Source organism: Camellia sinensis, chromosome 14 (genome assembly GCF_055761805.1).
Source record: "Camellia sinensis isolate YWXY chromosome 14, ASM5576180v1, whole genome shotgun sequence".
In the NCBI taxonomy this organism is placed as follows: domain Eukaryota; kingdom Viridiplantae; phylum Streptophyta; class Magnoliopsida; order Ericales; family Theaceae; genus Camellia; species Camellia sinensis.
Genome location: NC_138974.1, coordinates 69050489 through 69067210, shown reverse-complemented (window position 1 = coordinate 69067210; position 16722 = coordinate 69050489). Strand labels below are relative to the sequence as shown.

Sequence of the window (16722 nt, the reverse complement as noted above, 5' to 3'; positions counted from 1 at the left end):
CTGTTTTGTTTTGGTTATTTGGTAGTATATAATGCAATTTTTTTTTTTTAAACTTGGCCCTTTGCCTGAGATTAGATTGCAAATGAAATATTCTGAAGTCTTTGGCAATCTTCTCTTTTATTGCCAAATGAACTAGGGAGTGGCTTTCCTGTGGCAGGCAGTTTGCTCAATACTAGGGAATGGTTTTTTTAAAACTTGGGTATTTGCCTGAGAAAAATTGCTCTGCCTTGTTTGTTAATTTTCTAATATAATGACTTAAAGCTACCGGAAGAAAAAGTTATCCAAATGTAGAGTTCTGTTTAGATAGATGAAATTTAAATGTTAAAATCTGAGGTTGAAGTTCGGATGAAAATAAAAGGGAATATAAAAAATTTAAGTGGTCACAGCTGAAAATTACCCTTGAAAATCTCAAAATAAGAGGGAATATATATATTATGATTATAGGTAAATATATATTTTTTATAAATAGTATATATGAAAAATTTTATAGAATTTAAATAATTACAATGAGATTTATATGATAACTAATATGATAATCAAATTTATACTTTAAACTTAAAAAAAAAAATTCAATTTATGAGAATCTCAAAGCAATCTCACAAATCTTAACAACACCACTCTAAGGCCACGTTTGTTTGGGGTTATAGGGAGGGGATTGGGATTACCAATCCCTTGGTATTACTAATGAGCGTGTTTGTTTTGAAAGATTGGGAGGGGACTATTAGTCCCTTAGTATTAGTAGTCCCCTTGGAAGAGGGATTGATAAGGAGGAGGTAGAGATGGTCTTAGAAAAATAGTCAGGGGATTAGAAATTTTTTTATTTTTTATATATTGAGAATTTTTTTTTAAATATAATGTTTAATTTTTTATATTTTTTTATTTGTTTTATTATTTTATATAAAAATAATTTAACAATTCCTCACTATCAATCCCCTCACTATCAATCCCTTCACTAACAATTCCCTCCATTCTATCTCTCAAAACAAACGGACCTAATCTAATAGTGAACAGAAAAGAATCCCTTCCTACCTATATAGGTGAACCCAGAAAAATGGCCCACATGTATTTTCCTGGACATTTTTTTCTAAACATATTTAAACCAAAAGAAATTTAGACATAAAAAAAGCTAGCGCAGCTAAAAAGGAAAAAGGAGGATGTTAAAAACCCATGAAACCATGTACACCAAAACAAAGACCCGCAACCAAATCCATCCCTACAACGCACTGTTCCGAAACAACAAAAGAGAAACAACCCACCTCAACACACCCCCAAAAATCCACACCCCAAATTCACTTACAACAACCCAATTAGTAGTAAAATCCTCTCTTACATAACCAATTAGTGCATGGGTTAGTGCCAAAAAACCATCTTAACAATTAGCATTCAATTCAATCACTCTCATAATTTCCATTATTTCCAGAAAAGAAATCAATGAAAGGTTGATCACCAAAACCACCTTCTTCAATGCCTGTAGTGTCCGAGGAGCTCGAAGGAGTAGCAGTGGAATTCTCAGCAGTGGTCGAAGCTAGAGAAGAGCTTGTTGTTCTTGCTTGCAAAATGCCGGTAGGCTCCAGTGGAAACAGAGGCAAGGTTTCTTGTTTGGAGTTGGAGTTATTATCACCGGTGATCAAACCATCGTGATCAGTGGTATTGTAACTCAACGGTGCAGATTCAATGCCCACACCGCCACCAGAAGTTTTCATATTCTCCACTGTATCTGGCCTTGCTGGTTTTCGCTTGATGCCACCGGGTAGAAGCACCTTGGGGTAGTGTGGGTAGAACCCTAACTCGTTTTGTGGTAGGTAATATGGTGGGCTGCAAACAACTGAGAACCACAATTTTATGGTAGATGAAATAAGTTCAACTATCAAGTAAAAATTCAATACAACAATGGTGATATCATGTCATCGTTAACCTTTGGTATTATCGTTCAAACATAATTTATTTATATCTATACTATCTATCTATACTTCTATATACTATACTATAATATATAGCAAATGTATTGAAATATAAGATTTTTCTAAACTTTTAATATTAAATTTTTATAAATTTTCTCTCCTATGTGTCACCTCTGAAGGCTCTCCTCTCATCTTTTCTAATTTTTAATCATATGTTAATTATCTAAATCTCAAAAGGCAAAAAAATTATATATATTTAAATATAAAATGATAACTATTTAAATATAAACAACAAATATTTAGATATGAAGAACAAAGAAATAGAAATAAAAATATAAAAAAAATAAAAATAAAAATATAACTATTCAAATGTCAACCAATAATATAAAGAGACAAATAAAAGATTAAAAAATAACTAAATAAAAAATATTATAAGTCAATTAATTTTAAAAATAAAAAGTTAACTATTTATATATGAACAATTAAAAAATATTTAAATAAAAAAATTAAATAATTTTTAAAATAAAAAGATAATTATTTATATATGAACAACAAAAAAATAGAGTTAAAAATATATACAAAAAAATATATAACTATTTAGATTTGAATTGAAAAATAAAAGTTCAAATAAAAGGTAAAAAAAATATCTAAATAAAAAATATTAAGATCGAGATATAAATTCCAAAAATATAATAAATTTTTTAACGATCTATATTTACATTATGTGAGTTTGTTGTAAAATTCTCATATATTTCGGCTTAATCTTTTTAAAATTTATCTTCAAGTTGAACTTAATATTTTATCTTTTAAAATCATTTATTAATTATCCATATAAATTTTAAATATAATAAAATTCCATAAATAAAATATAAAAACATTTAAATAAAAAAAATTAAGATTGATATATAAATCTCAAAAAGATGATAAATTTTTTAATATAAATCTCAAAAAATGATAAATTTTATGACGATCTATATTTACTTTTTGTGAGTTTGTCGTAGAATTTCCATATGTTTCAATTTAATCCTTTTAATTTTTAAAATAAAAAGATAACTAATGATATATGAATAACAAAAAACTTGAGATGAAAAAAATATACAAAAATATAAATATAAAGTCGTTGCACATCTTTCTCTCTCTCTAAAAAACCTCCACCTCGGGGCCTCACCGCTGGCCAGTCGGCCGCCGCCTTATGGCCATGGCGGTTGGCTGGCCTAGCTTTTCCTCATGTTGTTGTTTTTTCTCCTTATAATCTTGAGCCCCTTTTTGTTTTTCGATTTTCTTCTTTTCAGATCTAATCTCTAGATTTGATTAGGATGCTGTTCTGTCCTTTCGTTTTTGTTTAGGTGGTCTGTTCTCTCTGGTTTTCTTTGGGGTTTTTTGCTGTGTTTTCCTTGGAAGGTGTTAGATCTATCTCTGCTTCGGCCATGGTGTTCAGATTTGGCCATGGGTTTCGGTTTAGGGTGGCTACGAGCGGGGGTTTGTTGATCTTGGGTGGGTTGGTTCAGGAACTTCATTCGAGCACTTCCACTGCGAGCGGGAGTTTGAGGGGTGGAGGATTTAGAGCTGTTTAGGTTCTTCATTCGAGCGCTCCATGCGAGTGGGAGTTTGAGGGGTGATTTATGTTTCAAATCTTTAGTGGTCGATGCTTTTGTTCGGATAAGAGGAGAATGGTGCCGGGTCTACATAGAGGGGACTGCTCAGCGTTTGTTGGTGAGGATCAACCAAGGGAGTTGTTTGGGTGAGTAAACCGTGGGTGAAGTTTAAGATGGTAATATGGGTTTTCAGGGCAAAACCGTGGTGAGGATTAACAGCACCAGCGGCTCTATTTACAGAGGCAGCGTAGAGGAGGCACCAGCAGCAGGTTCCGGCGGAGGTTGTTGACGAGAGCTAAGATTTTGTTGAGCCAAGAAGGAGTAACTAGTAGGGTTTGCAGTCAGTCATGGGTGGTTCTCGGCAGCAGTAGGTGTGGGGCTCTGTGTTTTAGGTATCAGTGTTTTAGGTGGTCTTCGGAAGTCGGGGCAGGCATGGGTGTTCTTTGTGTTTCAGCGTTGGTGTGGGGCTCAAGAGTTTGAATTTTAGTTTTTTGGTTTGTTTTGTTGTTTTATTTGTCTTTTAAAATATATATATATATATATAATATCGTGAGGCTGAGGGGTCGGTTGTAAAGACGTGAGTAGCAGTAGTAGGAGAGTGTTTTTACTCTTCGAATCTCTCTCAATACGTTTTTTTCCCTTGTACCTTTTAAATTTCATGTTTTAATAGAATTTTTTCTTTGCCGATCAAAAATATATATATATATATATAAATATTTAGATTTGAACTGCAAAATGGAAATTCGAATAAAAGATAACAAAATATTTAAATAAAAAATATAAAGATTGGATATAAATATCCAAAAAGATGATAATTTTTTTAAAGATCTATATTTATCTTTTGTTGGTTTGTTATAGAATTTCCATATATTTCAGCTTAATCATTTTAAAGTTTATCTTCAAGTTGAACTTAATATTTTATCTTTTAAAATTAACAATTAATTATCCATGTAAATTTTAAATATGATAGAATTGCATATATATCTTTTGTCTGAGCATTATATTTTCAATATAAAAACAAGTTTCTGTAAAAAGAACCATAAACAGAAGATTGGAGGGGAAAAGCAATCAACATTGAGTCATTTCTGATCCCTACCTAAAAATCTTAAATATTTGTTTTACGTTTGAAATGTGTATTTGCATGAGTTTTTGCATTTGTGATAAAGTGAGTTTATGTAAATGGATATTATTATTTTATTTTTAAATTTTTTAGTTACAATCTGTATTTTTCTTTATTTCTTTCTTTTTGCTAAAAATGTGTCATTTAATTGAGATTTTATTCTTTCTTCTTCTTCTTCTTCTTCTTCTTGACTATTTGTATTTAATTTTTTTTTTTTTTTTTTTTTTTTGGTGCACATGTTAGATTGAAAATGAAGAACACATCAAAATTTATTGGATATGGATTTATACTTTAAATGTATTAATCAGTTGATTTTTTTATTGTTACTATTGAAATAACTCATTATTAAATTTATTTTCAAAACTCATTTCTTTTGAGAACTAAGCCACAAATTTCTTCTTTTTTTAAAAAAAAAAATTATTCAAATTTAGAGTTTGAGCAAATGGAAGAGATCTCATATTAAAAATGTTTTTTTTTTTGAATAATTTAAATATTTATATTCTTTATATTTGTCAATTCGACTTTAATGCATTTCCAAACCTTTTTTTTTTTTTTTTATCATTCCAAACTTATTTATGTTTAATGAATCAATATAACCAAAAAACAAATAGCATGTGAAAAATTTTAAACCACTAACTAAATATAATGGGAATTAAAATTAAATTTATTTTAATTCATTACACTATGTGGGATGATTAATGTAATATCTACCATTGATTAAACAAAATTAGTTTTACTTTTATTTAATATTAGTCATTTTGACTAATTATAATATGCCTTTGTTACCTTACTTTTGATTGTCTAAAATAATTCTTAGATAAATTAACTATTATTTATGTGATAATTTACTTAAGGTATGATTGTTTTTTTTTTTAAATTTAATATTGTGAAATAAATATTTTTAATGTTGGGAAGTAAAATTTATATGCACAAGCTAAATAAAAATATTAAAAAATACAATTAAATAACAATTTTTTTAATTATTATTGACTTTTTAAAATCCCGGTCACATGGCCACTAGTATATTATATAAGAAAGTTAATCTCACTGTTCGATGATAACTATCCTATCCAACTCATCCTACTAACTGATACATATGTGTAGTGGCCATCAATGCACATATATGGGAGCCAACTATTGATTTGTTATTCTATGTCACCTAAACGACACGATATAATTGTTTTATTAGTTTTTTTTTTTTTTTTTGTCAAGAGTAGCTGACTGAAAAAGGAAACAATAATCTATTAGAATGACCATATTTGTTCTTTTTTTTTTAATATTTGATTTATCATATAATAAACTAAATGTGATTAACGTCATTCAAAAGCAAAACATTGAAAGATGGACATGCAAGCAAGTTAATGGGAGAAAAAAAATGATAGTATGGTAGTACAAATAGAATTATAGAATTTTCCAAAAGAATGAAATTATCACTTCGAAGGGCAATGTAATATATTAAATGATGTCCATTTATGTATGTTTCCTCATTTTTGGATACAAGGACAAGACTGGCGAATACCAAAGAAATGATAAACTTCATAGTCTTACTAAAAACATTAACAAAATAATAATAATAATAATAATAATAATAATAATAATACACACAAAAAAAATATATTACTTATGTAGAAAATGATGTGATAGAATTATGGGCTTATCACATCAAAAAAAAAAAAATTTAAAAATTAAGATGTTTCTTAGTATAAAAAATTGACATTATAAGGAATTCTATATAAAAATATATGGAGAAAAATATTTTCTATATATATATCACTACAACAAAAAGCAAATTTGGCGACTAAAACTGAATTTTTCGTCGCCAAAAGTAGTAGAATTATTTTTTGGTGTAATTTTATATGCACATTTTCATCGCCAAAATTGGTCACTTTTGCCAACTAAAAGACTTTAGTCACCAAATATAAGGGTTTTAGCGACTAAAAATCTGTTTAGTCGCCGAATATAGGGGTTTTAGCGACTAAAAATTTTAATATAACCTGATCTACACAAAATTGATCCATGATTTTCAAGTTTTGGATTTTTTTGAGTATTTTTCAGTACATATTGCACAAATATATAGCACATAGAGGATTTAAAACACAAGCGGCCAAACATTTATTTTATGAATAAAAGAATCATTTTGGATATAATTTACACAATACTAAATTTGAATTTAGATTTTTTTTGGTGTAATTTTATATGCACATTTTCTTCTCGAAAGAAAATAACCCAAAGTGATAGAAGCAATTACAAAGGAGATCTTAGCCAGAAAACAGCAGCACCAGCAAACTTCAGTCCTATTCAATGCAAACATGCTTTTAGTATAATTTTATTTTTTTAATTCACAAATGATCTCGATCCAAATCCTAGATAGGTAACAAACAACAGGAATGGGACAGTTTTAGGTTATATTTTTAGTCCTTGTCACTTATCTAGCCGCAATGCATGAACATACATGGCTAATATATGTCTGCAGACTCTATGTATTAAACTATATAACACAAACTACAACAAATCCCAATTTATTCGTATCATATACATACATATAAACAAAGGTATATCTACTCTTTTATACAAAAGCACGCAAATCATAATATGCTTTCAAACGATGTTACAAATTTTCTCATACATAAATTATCCTTATGCAACTATCCAGGATTTTTATTTTGATTTCTTCAGTTTTTCTTTCTTTCAATAAACAATTCAATTTTTTTTCTTCATATGACAATTATAATGTTGTCTTTTCACGCCCATCTTGTGTGTCTGCATACCCTTCTAATATATATTAACGATTGGTGCAAACATGATGCATTTTTATGATTATATTTCTAAATTTTTATAATTTGATGTATGGAGAATACATGTTGATTTTGATAATTGTTAGAAGATATTTTTTTAGAAGAAATTAACAAATATGAATAATTTTGGGAAATTTTTTTTATAAAATTTCAAAATCTTCTGCTTTTAAATAACCATAATGCTATGTATCTAAACTTATTCATTCAGATTTTTCTAATTAGAATATTTGTGTGATGGAAATTGAATTAGTATAGTATAATTAAGTTCAAGTATGAAATAAATTTAAGTCATAGAATGTTGTTTTCAGTAAAATTTCTGGGACCGTAGTATTACTGTTTAAATAATATTATAGATGGTAAATATATTCATATAAAAAGTATTGCATATATATATATAGAAAGAAGCACCAACCATTAGGGCAAGGAGGAGGAAAAACATTGGAAGCCTTGTGGAGATAGCGATTGAAATAAGCCAAGCTCTCTTGCTTCTGTTTTTGTCTCTGCCTAGCCTTGTGATTCTGAAACCAATAAAACACGTTCTTGCCTTCTATGTGACCAAAGCTCTTGAGTCTACCAGTGATCTGTTGTATCTGCTCTGCAGTGGGAGTCCTAATACCTTGCTTATACAAGTTCTCCAAAATAGTTATTTGTTCCTTCGTCGGATTCCACCGTGAACTTGCCGGAGTAGCTCCGCCGGAAGTTGACACGTCAACCACCGCGCTCTCACTACCACCCTCCATCTTCATTCACAAGGGTTTTGGGGTAAAATCAAAAACCAAGAAAATATTGATGGTTGGTTTACTTTTTTTGCATGGTTTTTGTAGTCATTTGGGAGAGAGAGAGAGAGAGTCAAAAGGGTAGTGAGAGAGAGAGAGAGAGAGAGAGAGAGAGGAGAACTTGACATGCGTATAGATTTTGGTGCAGAACATCTCTGAAAACATGGCGGGTAGCGGCTGAGTGAAGCCGGGTTTCGTCGTCGTCCGCATGCCACTGAAGTTGAAAAGACCATCATACCCCTTCTACTGGTTCTTACTCTTGTTGACTGCATGTGACTTTGGTCTTTTACTTTAAATTGATTGAGGAATGTTAAATAAATTAATATTTTTTTTAATATAACACCTATCATGTACTTTGTTAAAATAAGTATGTTATTATCTATATATTTTTAACTATTAAAATATATATGAAAAGAGTTGTTGAGGCGGATATATTGACCGAAATCCATTAATATGTTTTGATTTCAATTTTTGTAAAACTTTGAGCTTATTTAGTTTTTTTTTTTTTTTTGGTTTTTTTTTAAGTAAGAAGTTAACAATCAAGAAGTAAAAGTCATAAAAAATCATTTTTTATACATTTTTAATTTATTGAAATTATATATCATATGTTAAAATTGCATCAAATATTCAAATAGACTCCTTTAATTAAAAACTATAAGTAACTTCAAAAATTACATTAAACATGCCCTTTATGGCGCTGTGCATAAACTAATTAAAATAATTCACGCTGTGAATTTTATTTTGCCAAGACAATTATTTTTTTAAAAAATATTTAAGTACATAAATTTTGAAACAAGATTTGATGATTGATCTATGTTGATGCAAAAAGAAAAAAACATTTAAAGACACCGTTAAAATATCTTTTCAGATTTTAGATAACAATTTTTTATTTTTTAGAACCCAGATAATAAAATTTTATACTCACATTATACATCAATAAATAAAGCAATAATAAAAATTATTAATAATTTTTTCATAAATAATAAAATCTCGGGAATGACAGAGAGAGAGAGAGAGTTCTGAGAGTCCAGGTTACGTTAGGCCAAAGGGAGGGTAAAATGGTCCAAAAGAAGAAAAAGACAGCCGGTTGGGTTGTAAGGTGTAGGGTAGGGGGGTGGGGCTAGGCTTTGGAAATTGAAGTGAGAGAGAGAGAGAGAGAGAGAGAGAGAGAGAGAGAGAGAGAGAGGCAGATATTGGCTATATTAACAAACAAGAAGAAGTTTAAAGGTCGAGTCCAGTGGAGATGAGGTGGGGTGAGAGCCCTTTTGTCTTGTGGTTTGGGGTTGAATTGGGAATTGATTTGTCTTTCAATCATATCATAACAAAGATTGGGGCACAGAGATTGACAAATCTCCCATTTCGTATATCTTGTTTCTTTACCTCCACTCGAAATTAAATTAAATACAGATTGGTTGAACTTTTTACAAGTCAATTTAAATTTGAGAAAATTGTAGGTCTTTGCTGATTTTATTTTGAGTTTTATTTTGATAATTTAAATTACTTATTTTATAAATTTTTTTATGTATATTATTCATGATAAAAATTAAATTAATTTAATAATTATAATTTTTGTATTTTATGGTGCTTTCAAAAAAAAAATTGATAATACATTTCTAAAAGTAAACGTGATAAAATGAAATATTATGGTTATTTGATTATTTTAATTTTTTTCCATAGATGATATACATTGATAATTCTACAAAATTAAAAATTCAGGTCATCCAAATAAGACTTAAGTGCGCCTCATCGGTCGTCAAATTATTTATGTGTCCTTAAGGCATGTTTGATTGGATGGATTAGAGTATGGAATTGGAATTATTAATCCATGAGCCCAATTATCCTAGGTTTGTTTTAACATTTGGCTTTAAGATTATTAATCCAACGGATAATTAATCCAACAAATTTGTAGGATTATTAGTAATGGAGTAGGGGTGAGATTATTAATCCAATGGATAATTTATCCGATTAATCCAATTGGATAGTAAATACCACACTAATTTGATAGGATTATTAATACCTCACTATTAGGGGTGCAACTCAGACGGGCTCAACCTGAGCAACCCGAACCCAGCTCGATTTTTTTTAGGGCTTGAATAAGATATTTTCAAATTCGGTATAGGTTTAGGCAAAAATTCAGAAACCCGAATTAAATTTGGACGGACTTGGGCAAAAACGTCAAACAACCCGAGCAACCCGAAGCCCAACTTATACATATATAGATATATAAAAATACATATAAATTATTAGCTATTACATGATATTAAAGTAATTTAGATTATTAAATCATATTGAATATATATTATATATACAAATAATATAAAATCGTACTCTCTTTTTTTTCACTTATAAATTGTAAAGACCATAGCGGCATCTCTCTTATATTGTATAAATTATTTGTTTTAATGGTATTAATGATTTTCTATAATTAAAAAAATGTAAATGAGTCAATTTTTAATAATTTAATAATGCAACTGCAAAATAAAATAAAATAAAATAAAATTGAAATTCATTTACAATTCAAGAAACTCAGGCAATTCGAGTTTAACTCGGATCGAGTTTCGGTATGTAAACTCGAGTTACAATTCGGGCTTGGGTGTGCTAGGGTAGGTCTCAGTACAACTTGAGCTGGGTTTGGACAACCTCTCAACCCAATCGAACCCGCTCAAGTTGCACCCCTACTCACTATTAGTCTTGTAAATCAAACATGGCCTTAGAGTACAGGTTAAGAGAATGTCATTTGAGATAGGTCAAGTTTGGCATCTCTCCAAAAAGATAAAAAACCAAAAAGTTATTCAAAAAAGTTAAAAAGTTATTACTATTTAACCAAAAAAAATATTAAAAAATTAATTTTCCACACATCCATACAACTCAGCAATCATGTATGTTTAGCGCTCTGCAGCATTTGTTAAGAAAAATTACACAGTTTGGGTGTAATTTTCACACATTGTTGTTCGGCCCATGAAGGCCCATCACGCGTCCCGTTTTGATAATCTGAATTGTTCAATGTGTAAAACTCGTTGAGTACTATATGTTTGTAAAAAATCACATTGATTGGATATCGATAATTACATGATCAAATCAGTTTTGTATAAAAAAAGGATGGTGTTATAATTAATGATTGAAAAAAAACAAATCTGATTAGATAGCTATCGATATCCGATCAACGTGAATTTTTATAAGCATATAATACTCGACGAGTTCTATACATTGAACGCTCAGATTATCAAAATGGGACCCGTGATGGCCCCCACGGGCCGAACAAAAATATCCAGTGCAATGCCCGAAAAGTAACCAATAATTTCTTACCATCAATTCAGCTGTGCAAATTGTACGGCTGTGCAAATTGTACGGCTGTACAAGATGCATCTCTAATCTTCTCCTACACACTTCTTTATACAATTTTTTAATACACATTTTTTCATAAAAAAGTCAAAAAGTTAACCCAAGCATCTATATTTTTTTCTCAATTTTTTAGTCTAAAAAGACAAAAAGTGCACTTATTTAAAACACCCCAAACAACCCTTAATCTCTTTTTTTTTTTTAATTTTTGTTAAGTGTATGAAAAAAAAATGTTCATAAATGGTGTGTTTGACTTTTTTTTAGTGACTTAACAAATTTTGATTTTTTTAGTGACTTAATAAATTTTAATTTTTTTAATAGCTTTTAACTTTTAAAAAAAAAACTTTTTGAAAAAAAAAAAAAATTTGATAAATGAGGCCATAGTAAAAGGACTCTGATTCTTTATGTGGATTGGACAATGTTGTTCGGGTCTATGAAACTCACCACGAGTCATGTTTCAATAATGTAAACTGTAAAACTCGTCAATTATTTCATTTTTTCAAAAAATTACATTGATCAAATATCAATAGTTACTTGATCAGATCAGATTTCTGTCAATAATTTATTTTAAGAATCATATTTACCGTTGACAGAAATATGATTTGATCAAGTGGCTATCAATATTCAATTAACATAATTTTTTACAGGAATGAAATACACAACGAATTCTACATATTCAACAATTCGGATTAAATATGACCCATGATGGGTTCCTACACACCCAACAATACACGCTAGTTCAATCTTGAATTGGAGAGAAACCTGACCTGTAAAAGAAAACTAGTTACTTGGTTTATTATTATTATATATGTAAACATTAGATTTGGTGTCCAAAGCTCTGAACCTTCTACTTATGCCTTGTGTGGTAAATTTTTATATGTTATGAGAGGGCAATTTATGAGTAAATTGGGCCGAGCTAGGTAATGGGCCGTTTTATGGGCCATAGTAAGAAGGGCTTAGTAAGTGGACCGTAGTCCAAGTGTTAGCTCGGTGCAGGTATGGAAGTGACCTAGCAAGGGTTAGCTCGATCCGGGAATAATCATGGTCGCCACGGTCAGAATAGATAGTTAGCCCGGTCCAAGAGAGCTCCGCCGTTAGCTCGGTCACCACACTCAAAGCGGTAACAGTTAGCTCGGTCATACCATATTGATCCGAAGTGTGTTGAGCTTTCCTCAGAACCCTGCTATTGGTTAGCTCGGTCCAAGCTCGTTGTGGTTAGTGCGGTCTCGGACAACCCATTTGGAATATGTCAAACCGAGGTACACGCAGTGAAAGGAAGAACCGAGCTAATAGGAGCTCGGTCTAGTCTGCGGCTTTAGCATGGCCATGTTATCTCGGTTGTATTGACATCCAAGCATGGTAAAACCATCTCACTTGGTTTAAGCAGTGAGGGGGTGTTGAAGGATAAGCATTATCTTTCAGGAATGTGATTCCTAGGAGGACTCTATATGGAGGAGTAAGAGTCCTACTAAGATTGTGCTACACAGAACCCATAAAAAGCTCATAACATCACCTATGGAGAGGTAACACAACTTTGATTCTCGAATATACAGAGCCTTTTGTCTATTTGTCTATTTTGCTGACTTAGGCATCGGAGAGGTATCCGGCACACACCCGCCGGCTAACTCACGTTTGTGTTTTCAGGGAGTAAAGCGACGTCGTACGGAGGAGTGCAGACTTGATTAACAAGATCATACAAGAAGGTTTATTTCTTTCCCGTACATGTTAAAATAAAAAACTATTATACTACAACAGCGCAAGCAAAATTTGAACTTAAAACTTTGGATTTTATTAAAAATACACTTATCATTTAAGCAAGTTACATATTATTATATTATTTTTTTTCTTATTTATCTAAATTGCACACATATATAGCACTCACTAGTGTTATTAATATGATTATCTTGTTTGTTTACGTGACACGAAAGACAAGCGATAACACTGTCTTTGAAATTTAGACAAGTATATATGTTATGTTTCACTAATTTGTTAAAATTATATTAATTTTTTTTTAGTAAAATTAAACCATCCAAAACTAATATAAATGTTATGTAAATACATGAATAAACACTTTTCATATTAATTTTAATCTATTTAATCTTACTAAAAATGATATAATTATATTTAAAAAGTAAGACTAATTGTATTTTTTTCAAACCCTAATGAAAGGGAGTATAATTTTTTATTTTTTAAACCATGAAAATAATCATTTCAAGAAAGGTATTAGTTAACAAAAGAAATATATATATATATATAAATTAAAAAATCTTACAATTTTTTTATTATTGTTACACTACAAGAAAAAACACCTTTGGCGACTAAATTTTTAGTCGCCAAAGGTCCTATTTTAGTCGCCAAATGTCAAAATTTCACTTTTTCCGACTAAAAAGTTTAGTCGCCCGTGTTGTCGCCAATAAATGGTCGCGAATTCCTTTGGCGACTAAAATACTGTTTGTCGCCAATATGTATGTCTTCAGCGACTAAAGATTTCGTCGCCAATAGTCAATTTCTTTATTGGAAATTATACCTTTGCCGACTAAACTGTTAGTCGCCAATAGTTCATTTTTTATTTTATTATTTATACCTTTGGCGACCATTCACTTTAGTCGCTGAAAGTGTTTTCAGAAAAAAAAAATTTTACCTCCGCTGCTCCCAACAGGTTTCAAACTTGCGCCAAACCCTTTGCACAACACTCCCTCCACTCTGCTAGTATATCATCACATGATCATATTTGCAATATATATTATTTATATACTATATTAACCGCAATTAATACAAAATAATATTTATAAATATAATTTTTTTAATTCAATATAATTTTTGTCAAAAAATAAATTATTTGCTAAAAAAAAAATTAGGCGACTTTTGGCGACTAAAACCATTTTTTAGTCGCTAATTGTATTATTTTGGGCTACTAATTATTTATTTGTCGCTAAAAAACAAGTTCTCAATTAAAAATCAGCACTTTTGGCGACTATCCAGAAATTTCGTCGCCAAAACCACTACTTTGGGCGACTAAAATGGATTTTCGTCGGCAAAACCCCCACTTTCAGCGACTAAATTGTTTTTTAGTCGCCAAAACTGCTATAATCAGCGACTAAACCTGTTTTTTGTCGCCAAAACCGTAACTTTTAGCTACTAAAGTATTTTAGTCGCCAAAAACTGTGACTTTTGGCTACGAAACAAAGTTTAGTCGCTAAAAACCCTATATTCGACTTCATTTTAGTCGCTAAAACCCTGCTTTTCGGCGACTATACTCTTTTAGTCGCTAAAACCTTGCTTTTCGGCGACTAATTCCATTTTAGTCGCCATTTCATGTACTTTCAGCGACGAATTTTTTTTTTTTAGTCGCCGTTTGTGTTTTTTGTTGTAGTGTTAATTAGTGGGTCATGGCCACTTTAATGATATGTTAATCACTATCTTAAAAAAAAAAATGATATGTTAGTGGTGTACATATTTTTTCATCAACCGTAAATAATAAAAAAAAAAAGTACCACCATTTCAAGTTTAGACATATGTCAAAACAAATCTTAAAAAAAACTATGCAAACTCAATTCATAAATAAAAATATATATAGAGTGCTTGGGCGCAAATTTCAATTTTAAATTTTTCTTAAGGCGCTAATTTAATCTGTTGAACAATTTTCACTGTATTTAAAAAAAAATTATGTTTGTATACTTAATAACAAACAGAATACAGAAGAAATAAAGGAAAAAAGAGAGTTTGTTTGATTACAAAAATCAAACCAAAAAATAAAATATAATAAATAAAACAAATTTTTATTTTGTTACAAAAACAAAATCAAAATCTGAAATAAAAATAATAATAAAATAGAAAAGTAAATTAAATACTTACCAAATTAATTTATTGAACAAATTTTCTAATCAAGTCCAGTGTTTAAAACTGTATCATTAAGACAGATTCGTCCTCTCCACGGTGCTTTCAAATTGTGAACGTCTATCTCCCAAGATAAAATTATCAACAGTGAATAGTAACAGCACTACACACTATTCACACAACGAACACACTTTGTGTATACACTCTTTCTCATAGAAAATTAATACCACTTTTTCTCACAGAAAATTAATGTAATTAATGCAACAAAATGCAGAGATGAATGGCAGCAGAGAAGTACGAAAATATGAGTGAAAATCCAAATGAGGGACATGTCTTATTTATAGATGATTTCGTGGTTGTATAGATTTGAATAAACAGGTTCAAGACCGGTTTGGTTTTGAGTTAAACCTGTTCAGTTTGAAATTGCTGAATCTATTTCGTTATAGAACAGATAGGAACCTGTTGGGTTTTAAATTTCTAACAGATAAAACCTATATTGAACATATTTGAATCTGTACAGAAATTCGGAAAAAGGATTTGAATTATTCCCACAAAAATTTGAAATTAAAACTTTGGACAGATTTTATTTTATCAAAAAATAAAATTAAATTCATAGCCCAAAAAGATAGGTATTGGGCTAGACAAGCCCAACCTCACACCATGCACCCTCGTCCAAGCCCAGCCCGTCCGACCGATCGGACGGACGGCGCACGTGTGTTTATTTTTTGGTCCAATGGGTCTAGCACCGTTGCCCATAACCTCTCTCCTCTATAAACTCGGAGTACCCCTTGGGGCCCTCTCCAAGTTACAACCCATGCCTTATAAACCCACAAAATTCTTCCCACCAAATCAATGTGGGATAAGCCTTTAATCAAACCTTAAGGAATTTCTACCAAAAACTCCATTTCCATGGAGCTCATTTTGGATTCAATTTCTCATTCACTTAATAATGGTTTTGAGCAAACAAATATACTGCGTGAATCACAACGCGACATAATGTATTACCAGTTATACTCGCCAACTTTGGCATATGGGTCCCACCTAAAAAATATACCAAAAATCATATTTTCCAAAACCATTTCTAACATAATCTGTCCATAAAAATAAGTTGATACAAAATGAACAAAATACCCCTATATATATATATCATATACACAATGATGAGCACAACAACCGCACTACACTTCCTTCTCTCTCTCTCTCTCTCTCTTCAAACTCTCTCTCATCCGCATTTGTAGTCCTCCGTTATCTAGGGGTATAATTTTGGTCCGACCCGGCCCATGTCGAGCCTTGCAGGCTCCCGCCAAAAATCGGGCCAGTCCACGAGCCAGAAAACTAGGCCTAAGCCTAGAGGTATTC

General features: G+C 30.6%; 1 protein-coding gene across 1 annotated transcript; it reads right to left on the bottom strand.

Moving 5' to 3' along the window:
- Nucleotides 1-1172: 1172 nt before the first annotated feature.
- LOC114290855 (WUSCHEL-related homeobox 2) lies at nt 1173-8250 on the bottom strand. The gene is made up of 2 exons (XM_028234864.2): nt 7824-8250; nt 1173-1825 (listed from the first exon to the last, which is right to left on the bottom strand). The coding sequence occupies exons 1-2, from the start codon at nt 8155-8157 to the stop codon at nt 1389-1391; spliced, it is 771 nt and encodes a 256-aa protein (XP_028090665.2). The 5' UTR covers nt 8158-8250; the 3' UTR covers nt 1173-1388.
- Between the last annotated feature and the right edge of the window lie 8472 nt (nt 8251-16722).